The sequence below is a fragment of the Oryza brachyantha genome, chromosome 5 (genome assembly GCF_000231095.2).
Source record: "Oryza brachyantha chromosome 5, ObraRS2, whole genome shotgun sequence".
Classification (NCBI taxonomy): domain Eukaryota; kingdom Viridiplantae; phylum Streptophyta; class Magnoliopsida; order Poales; family Poaceae; genus Oryza; species Oryza brachyantha.
The window spans coordinates 9,219,471-9,229,619 of NC_023167.2; the positions used below are offsets into that span (position 1 = coordinate 9,219,471).

General features: G+C 43.9%; 1 protein-coding gene across 1 annotated transcript; it reads right to left on the reverse strand.

The window, feature by feature from the left end:
- Positions 1-1,532: 1,532 nt before the first annotated feature.
- On the reverse strand, positions 1,533-4,490 carry LOC102720524 (1-aminocyclopropane-1-carboxylate synthase 7-like). The gene is made up of 3 exons (XM_040523940.1): positions 4,158-4,490; positions 2,652-2,812; positions 1,533-2,523 (listed from the first exon to the last, which is right to left on the reverse strand). The coding sequence occupies exons 1-3, from the start codon at positions 4,488-4,490 to the stop codon at positions 1,533-1,535; spliced, it is 1,485 nt and encodes a 494-aa protein (XP_040379874.1).
- Between the last annotated feature and the right edge of the window lie 5,659 nt (positions 4,491-10,149).

Genomic DNA, 10,149 nt, shown 5'->3' on the forward strand with positions numbered 1-10,149 from the left:
ATTAGTTTTTTGGTTCATCTATGTTTAATGCTTTATTTAGGTGTCCAAAAATTTGATGTATGTTTTTGGAAAAAATTTTAACAACTAAACAAGGCCCTAGGGCTAGGGTTGAATTTTGTGCCTGGCTGCCTAGGTTAATTGGTTGGGCCATTAAAAAAATTGTCTGTCACATGCCTCGAAATTCCGGTAAATTTTCTAGAAACTTTTTGACTGACTCCGTGTTTTGACAAATATTACTCTTAATGTATCTGATACCATTTCTGAAAAAATAAATCTAATTTTGATATCATTTCCAAATATTTTTGAAAAAAAAATCTGATTGATTGTTACCGTTCATGAAAACAGGTCCAGAATTCGAAAAGATTTCGAATTGTTTTCAACCCTAACTTTAGGTTGAAAAGGGGAAGATGTTTATCTCCTTTTGCCAAAATTACTATCTTAAGAGAAGCAAAACTATTTTTAAAATAAATTAACAGAGAGGGGAGGTTCCCCACCTAAATCGCACGGATAAAACCAGAAAATTATATAGTGTTTAAACCAGATAAGGGTCCTAGGAGCAAGAAGCTAGAATTAGTTAGCATTTAAGCTTTGGAGATACGAGGAAAAGATTCGTTTCTAGACCGAAGATATCTATCGATGCCTTATCTATAAACTTTTATCCCATTGCGACGATTCATCCATTGTTCTTTGCAGCGCTCTTGCTGCACTCCCCTAAATATGACGTCATGGCGATGATTCCATAGGGTTCAAAAACATATGAAGAAGACCTTGTAGTGTAGGCTCATTAGTCTTAGCAGCGGTTGAAGCTGCACTAAGTGTAGAACCCTGTTATTGTTGGGGGCGTATCCTCAACGAAGTCCAGAAACTTGTTTCCGAATGGCAATGCATGAATAGATGTATCACGGCTTCCTCTGGAGCTTGGCATAATTCAATGTCTTGTTGAGGAGACGATGTTCTTCTTGAACAAGTTGTGTTTTTTGGGGTCTTCTCTGTGGGCCATAACCGCCGGGAGAATTGCCCTTTCAGCGGTGCTCTGTTTCTCCGGACAAAATTCCAGTTTGGGCACAAGGAGTGTACCATGTTGGTTTCGTAAGCCTGTCGAGTTGTGAGGTCCAAGCCCTTTATCTGACCTTTACTCTTCCTTTCATCATTCCTTTTGGTGAGAGTTATACTCTGAATTCGTTGTTTCAAAAGTTCTAGCTGAGCAGCAGCCGTCAAATCAGCCTCGGCATTAAAGTGCAAATAAACTAGGGAAATTGATACTATTCCAGTAGATTAAATTGTTTTCTAAAAAAAATGCATCTGCTTGTAGAAAAATAGTTGAGCCAATATGAGTAGATAACACTAACTAATTGGTACAAGGAAAAGTAAATCCGCCCGATTACTTTTTTTTTTTCATTCCCCCTTCCTTCTCCGAAACATTTTATTGGCCTGGAAGTGTTCATCAGACATTCGAATTTCATGACATTGTCTCTCCTCTTCACACTCCACGATAACGGAATTACCAAACTGCTAGTTGAACAGGCCAAGGATTAATTACTGTTGTACACGCGCATCGACCCATGGTATCGATCGAGTAATAACCAATTCACATCACATATACTATGCTGTAAATTGTTGATTTTACCCACGGTTGATTTGGTCCACTTGTCCACGAAGCGGCTTATCCTCGCCAGTGCAACATCCAGCGTGGCCAAGCGCATGTTGGCGAAGCACACCCTGAACCAGCCGGGCTCCGAGCAATGGCACGACGACCCCGGCGAGACGTTGAGCTTCGCCTCGCGCAGCATTTTCTCCCACAGCCTCAGCTCGTCGGCGAAGGTCGCCTCGCCCTCGCCGTCCCCGAGCAGCCGCCGCATGTCCATCCACACGAACAGCCCGGCGTTGCTGCGCAGGCACGGCACGCTGGCGCCGGCCAGCGCGGCCACGACGTGGTCGTACCGCTCCCGGAGGCGGTCGCGGTTGGCGCGGATGTAGCTGTCGACGAACGCCTCGTCGGACAGCACCGCCGCCAGCGTCCGCTGCGTCTGCGACGACACGAGGGTGAAGCTCGACATGCGCCGCGCGGCGGTCACCACGGCGTCGTTGTACGAGTACACCACGCCGACGCGGAACCCCGGCAGGCCCAGGTCCTTGGACAGGCTGTACACGACGTGCACCCGGCCGGCGACGCCGTCGTCGCCGCCGCCACCGTGGCGTCGGGCGCGACAATCGACGAGCTCCGCCACGCTGACGAGGTCCGGCGCGGCGAACGCCGAGCCGGAGTAAATCTCGTCGGAGACGAGGTGCACGTTATTCCGCGCGACGAAGTCGAGGATGTCCTCCAGCACCGCCCGCCTCGCCGTCGTGCCGAGCGGGTTGGACGGATTCGTGATCAGCACGCCGCGGACGCGCATGCCCGCCGCGGCGGCCTCGTCGTACGCCGCCTGCAGCGCGGCGGCCGTGACCTGGAACCCGTTGCCGCTGTCGCAGTGCACCGGTATGACGTGGACGCCCGTCCTCCACCGCAGGTCCCTGTCGAACCTGCACGCACGGCCGCCATGCACGCGTACGTGTCAGCTGCTCCGCTCGATCTGAAGCTGCGTGGATGCATGTGTAGCTAGGAGAACACTACGCAGGTCGAATGGATGACAGCTTGGACGTACGCCTACCCAGGGTAGTAAGGAGTAGGGATCAGAAGCGCGTCTCCAGGGTCGGCGAGGATGAACGTCAGGAGCTCGTTGGCCGCCGTCGCGCCGGCGGTGAGCACGATGCGGTCGGGGTCAAACGTCGCCTTGCCGCCCGTTATCTTCTCCATCAGTCTGGCCATGGCCTGCATGAAACGAGGGAAGTTGACTCTACATTTTTACGTACGTGCATTCATCTCTCATGCATGTTTGTTATGAAGTGACTGGGAAAATTTTTGAAAATAAAATTCAATGACATGTACTCTTTCGAACCATACCATAGAACTACACACCAAAAAAGGGCATCATGAATACCCGTCACTAATATCCCCAAAAGCAGGCAGCCCGGCCAAACTAACAACCGGTAGAAATGACTACCTTATTTATGCTGTCTGTTTACACAACCCGGCACAAAAGATTACCTCATTAATGAAGGGTTTTCTAGTCTCAAAAAATGGGGTTGGGGGGGGGGGGGGGGGATGCATTTATCTGTTGCCGAGTATTTGCACAATCCAACACAAAAGACAACCTTATTTCTACCGGGTTTTTAGTCCAAAAAAAGCAGGTGGGAGTGCATATATCTGTGCTGAGTATTTGCAGAACCGAGCATAAAAGACTATCTCATTTGTGACAATTATATATCCTATTTTGTGCCAGTTAATTTAAATTCCCGACAAATATAGTCATTTGTGCTGGTCTAGATCCTATTTTGTGTAGGTTAATATAAATACTCGGCACAAGTGTTTCACTCATCGTTAACGCTTGGACATGTGGTACCCCAAACAGTACGGGGAATTTGTGTTACGTCTATACCTGTCACAAACAAATTTTTGATCCGGCACAGAAGTTTTGTTATGTACTTGTGACTAAATGTACACATGCAGAAACATGCCTGACTAAAATCAATTTATACATTGAGCTTTTTTATTATTTTTGAAAATGTGTCGGCATATATTTAACATGTTTGTTTTTTATGTAAAAACTTGGTACTCCAAATATCTGGTACAGAGAGATACAAAAATTTTAAACTAAATATTATCTCTGTACAATATTTTCGTAGGGACAAGTTTACTGTCCTTGAAAAATTGGCATAAAGTACCATATTTTCAGTGTAAAACTTTGTAAACAGTGTAAAATTGGTACGTTAATATACTTTCTCTAAGACTAAAAATTTTCTTATTTCCGTAAGAACCATAAAATTTATCTTATAGATATAAGAAAGATTTCAACTCGGAACGACAAAGTTAATTAATTGAGTAATTAAACAAGCAAGCTGTAAATCTAGTTGTCAAAACAGTACTATTTGGTTAATTAATGATTGAGGAATGAGAAACAAATGCAATCTAGCTGTAAAATTCCAACTCGATCGGCAAGCATGCATACATGCGTGCATGCAAGACGTTATTAGAGCAAGTTAATTAATCGAGCAAGCAAAGAAGCAAGCTGGGCCACAACAGGAGAACGTTGTCAGTTTGTCACGTACGTACGTACCTTCCTGAAGCTGTCGAGGCCATGGTAGTCCTGGAACAGGGCGTTCTCCCGGAAGCTGTCGCCGCCGGCGCCGGCGGCGGCGCCGGTGCAGCCCCAGGCGGCCGCCTCCGGGTGCTCCCGGAGGTACCCTTCGAGGAGGTCGACGGAGACCTGGTTCTCCGCGAGGCCCATCTGAACGACGCCGTCCGGGTTCACGGCGGCGTCGTAGGGGTCCTCGTCGTAGGCCTTCCACCCGGCGAAGTAGGGGGAGGAGTCCTCGCCGTGCGCCGCGGAGGCGGCCACCCGCGACAGCGGAGGCGGCGACGAGCCGGACGGCAACAGCTTGACACCCATGCTGCTGTCGTGCCCTCCTGGCTGCTGCGCGCACTGCTTGTCCACAACAGAGGCAAGGCATGCAAATGATGGCCCGGAGGTGCGTACGATACGTGGCCCCCGATGTGTTGGGTGGTATATATAGGCAGGTGACAAAATTATACATGTGTGAATTACACCGTGGATTAAAGTTGGGACTGTTCTTGCCATCCCTGGCACCGTCCGCCCCGTTGCCAAGACTAGCTGGGAGTGCTTCCCCGAATGGTACGGGAAATCCTATATATACTAAGCTCAATAGCTCATGCACTCGCTATTACTTCCCACTCAATGAACTGTTACTATACTAGAACTATAATACTAATGATATGGCTCTATTTAGTAATGCAGTTAAGCTATTTTATGTAAATACGAGTTACATCCTATATAAATTCGTGTTGATCTTTCTTATATTAAATGAAAATGTGTTGATGTCTATATATATCAAATGAACAAAGCGATTATGCAACTCTCAAAATAACACATAATTCAGCATTGAAATTTTATACGAGCTTAAAAAGAAATATAATTGTGTCTACTAATATAATTTAAATCAAATATTAATTGACCATACAATATATAGAAAATAATTATCATATAAATTTTTAACTGTTCAAAAGTATACTACATCATTTTTAACAAAGTGAAATTACCCGTGATGTTTTCTATGGTTCAGTTTCCCATTCATTATTTATTGATATAAAAGAAAAAAATCTGAATTACCACCTTAACCAAAAGAAAGACAATTTATTAAAAATATATCAATATCACACCAAGAACCCCCTTAAGCGGCTTTGAGTCTGGTTTTGGCTTAGATTAGTAGACGTGATTATCCGGAAAACAACCACTAGTACAAATCTAAGCCAAAACCTCAAAGCCACTCGAGGGGGTTCTCCGTCCAATATTGCTAGATGAGGGTGAAAAATTTCCGATATTTTGGGTTCAAGGTGGTAATTCGTACTCACCCGATAGTTTAGGGGTGTAATTCAGACTTTTTATAAAAAAATATCTAGTAGTAATGCATCATTTGATAGATCAAGAGATTCACTTATTTCACTAAAATTATGGTGTCAGCATAACATTCCCAAAACTTGAAATAGTAATTTCTATTTATTAGATATATATTTGATGCTATTGTTAGTGATTTGGCGTTCGAGTCCGATAATAGTGGTATAGAGCATTGGTCGTTCTGATGATGAGTGCAGCTAAAATGTGGCGGTGAATAAGAACATTATTCTCTTGGCGTCGTTGTCGGTGTTCTAATGCTGTTTTACATCACCTTATGTTGTCGTGCCACTCGCGCTAATACTATGGTTGAACTTTGATTCTAAAGGAGTGCTTATTTATACAAACTTTACAATTTAAAGGTTTATGTATCTTTATGTTCTATGAAGTCTCTGATATATATAAAATGTTTACTTTGTTTCTAATTGTTCCAAATCCTAGTTCATCTGTCATCATGCTATACTAATCATCGGTTGTTAGCTTATTATGTAAGGATATCCTTCTAGAGCCGACTTTAGTTTTCCTAGATCCTTGACATGTCATCCAATAGGCTCATAACAGATTAGTTAAAGTTGTATGAAACTTTCTAGGCTGCTTCGCTATCGTTTGTTTAGTGGATGGCTTGGCCTGGTTCAACGTGGTGTAATGTTGTCCAATATTGGTTTAATCTTGAATTATTTAGTAAACTTATGTTTACCAATGTCTTTATGCAAAATAGACTCCAACCTACCTTGATATCCCATGCATGAAAGCATCATATGTGTGGCCTGCTAAATACAGTGGGTGGTTCTTAGCCTTGGTATTTTTCCCCTTTCAGAATTGAAGTGCTATAGCATCAAAGAGTAGTTCAGAGGACCAAGACGTATACCCCAGTTGAGCTGCTTGTGGAGCAGAGTGGAATCCCAACTAGTCTTGACCTTTTTGCTGCTACTTTCTTGTATCTAAGGACTAAGTGTCTCTCCTACCAGCATTTTATGCTTTATTTGCTGCAAGGAACAGTTTATTGATTTGTCATTTTGTCTACCTCGGTTGATTCATATACAAGGATTTAATACACAAAATTGTCTAGAAATTGGCTAAATTTTTTGGGCATGACATGCATCCACCAATAAATTAATCTGCTATTGGCATTGAATATTGATATGTTGGTGTAGCTTTATTTTAGGTCTTAAAAGTCAATGCATACTCTTAATTTTTAATTTTTCCTTTTTTATTGGTAGTTATTAGAAACCCACTCAGCATATCTATATGGTCTGACAAAATTTGCATCATATAGCCTTGTAATTTCCACTTTTATATCCTCATATAATTCTAGCTTGAATCGTCTTATAGGTTGTCTGAATGATAAATATCCTAGTTTGATAGTGACCCAAAGTTCAACTGTCGATCAACTAAGTCCCGGCATCTCATGATATTCCCAAGCAAAGCAATCTCTATAGTACTTTAATAATTTTAATAACTTCTGTTGAACTCAAAAGGATAATTGAACACATAAATATCAGCCTTGGCTATGGCCACTGATACATGAAAGTATGTTCCTTGAGCTCAAAAGGTAATTAACAAAAACAATCAGGATATGCCACTGACACAAGAAAGCTTGTTTATTAGGCTTTAAGCTAAACTTTTCCTTCATCACTTTGGCTATCTCATTTGTTCAGTCATCATCTCGTGCATTATCCATGGTGTATGTTGGGGTTGAACTTGATCTCTTCATGGCATACTCTATTCAGGCATTTGCCTCCTTTGTGGATCCCATTCAGACATCTTACTATTTGGTGGATGGAGCCGGTCAAGAATTGCACAGATTGATGTCGCCCCATAGTAAGTTGTGTGATGGTATTAAAGATGGCGTGCATCTTGAAGGCATATTCATGTTTAGTAGCATATAGTTGATATAATTTATCTTGTCATGTTCCAAACTCACTGTTTGGGGTACAACATTCCGATGTGCATATTTCTTTCCTACTTGCCCTTCAGTCATCTTGGCTCACTACTTTCCCTTCATTCCACAAAGTGATTAATTATAAATACGAAAGGACATCCTTTTTGCCTATGTGCCATATGCACCTTTACATACTACACATAGTCTCATGCTTAATATTATGCTCATATATGAATTTTGGCCAAGTAGGGGGCAAGGTAAGCTTTGCATCAATTTCACCTCATATGTCAACATGAAAAAAATAGAGATGAAGTTCTAAAAGTTCTAGAATTCAGTTCCACCTCCTGAGACAACACTGACTTCAAACACTACCAAATTTGCATATGAGCTATGTTTTGGGCCATTGAATGCTCTTAGAGTCCTTTTCCAATGAAATTGGTATCATAGAAAAATTCCATTTGCATCAACTATAATTGAAGAGACAAGGCGCTACGCCACCTATTATTGGCCTATGGGCTGGTAACATCATCTAGAACAACGGCACAAGTAGGGCTCATGTCGTGTAGACCTCAACTAGGTGAGCACAACATTTTCACCCCGTGGGTCATCCTCTCACCTTTTAGATATCTAGGTACTTGTTCAGTGTTTCTCGGGTCATCCTCTCACCTTTTAGATACCTAGGTACTCATTTAGTGTTTCTTGGGTTTTGAGCTATGTTTTGGGCCATTGAATGCTCTTAGAGTCCTTTTTCCAAAGAATTTGGTATCACATAAAAATTTAATTTGCATCAACTATAATTGAAGAGACAAGGCACTATGCCACCTATGATTGGCCTGTGGGCTTGTAACATCATCTAGGAGAACGACACAAGTAGGGCTCATGTCATGTAGACCTCAACTAGGTGAGCACAACGTTTTGACCCCCTGGGTCATCCTCTCACCTTTTAGATATCTAGGTACTCATTCAGTGTTTCTCGGGTTATCCTCTTATCTTTTAGATATCTAGATGCTCATTTAGTGTTTCTTGGGTTTTGATTGATTGAAAGATAGCTACTGCTATTTCACTTGTAGTTGCACATATAGGCTAGATCACATAGTTACTTGTTTAGAACCCCACCTTTCTAATTTAATCAGATTCACCATTCAACTTGTTCTTGTAGTTTTTGATTGCTTACAAGAATAGGTACCCTTGTGCTTGGGTAGATCGTGCTTGAAAGTGCATCTAGCCCCTAAACGAAGCTTTGGATGATTAATGACAATGCTAGCCAAGAATGTGTGCGCTAATGAGCTGTGATTGCAGAGAAGTTTAAAGGATCAATTCAATTGAAGGATTACTTGATAAAACTTAGAGCATGTGTGACCCGAAGCGACAGCTCTACGAAGACGAAGGCGCTCGAACGCGTATTTTATTTTTCTTTTTGAGTCGTAGGAACTCCGTACTACTAAGAGGGGTCACTGGAATCTCTGCATGCATCCTGGAGTAAGCCTAAGCCAAGTGGAGTAAGTTTAGGTCCAGTTGTAGGCTATGCTATTTTTCCTGAAGCAGGGACAGGATGGTCCGGTCCTTGGTCCGGTGACAGGACGGTCCAGTCCTTGGTCCGGTTTCTGCTTGGTCCGGCCCTTTGTCCGATGACAGGACGGTCCGGTCCTTGGTTCGGTGACAGGATGGTCCGGTCCTTGGTCCGGCCCCTGCTCAAGTCGAGTGTGTGGATGGTCCGGCCCCAAGCCGGACAGTCCGGTGGCAGGACGGTCCGGACCTTGGTCCGGCCCCTGCTCTGAGTGAGTGAGTTAAATGTCGGCCGAACGGTCCGACGCCCTAGCCGGATAGTCCGGTTAGGTTTCTTTTTCAACGGCTAAGTGACGTCTGCCAGCCTATAAAAGGGGCTCTTGAGATCTAGCCATTGGAGAGGCTTTATGTTCGAGTTTTCTGGTTGCTAGGGCAAGTTTAGCACCTCTCAAGCCTCCCCACTAACCCAATACACCTCCTAGAGAGATTAATCGTTGGATCATGTCTTAGAGAGAGTGTTAAGGTTAGTGAGTGATAGAGTGTTCATTCTCGGGCGTTGATGGATGCATGTGGAGTCAAGGTGGCCTATTACTCTTGGAGATTGATCTCCTAGATGGGTAGGCGTCGCTCGCGAGCCTCCAATTCGTGTGGATCGCCCGGGAGCAAGTTGTGAAGGTTGGTGCCTAACCTCCGCAAGGGAATAGATAAGATTGATAGTGGATTCGTGCTTTCTCATAGAATGCTGCAGGGTAAAGCGAATTGCAATCTAGGGCTGGGCAAGTCGCCTTGATCTTGACCTTGGTGGTCGATCAAAGGGGTTGCTACTCCCTAGGTGTGAATTCGGAGACCCGTGTTGGCCTTGTGGGAGGAAGCCAAGAGAGGGAAAGGATCGAGAGAGATCCCGCTCGCAGGAGCGCCTCAACGGAGAGTAGGATCGAAAGATCCGAACTTCGGGATAAATCTCTCGTGTCTTTGTTCTTATGATTTCATGTTTTGTTTGTTACTTCGATCTTTCTGATGTTTTATTCCACACACAATCACATCACATTTCCAGGAACATCACTGAAAAGGTAGACCGTCAAGTCTGCATTTTTCACTGATCGGACGGTCCGGTGTTCTAACCAGGACGGTCCGGCCAGAGCTCTCGGCCCAACCCGAGAGTGCCGACCGGACGGTCCGGCCATAGGCCCGGACGGTTCGGCCCCTGTACTGACTGCTGCGATTTGAAAGAATTTTTTGGACACCTATTCA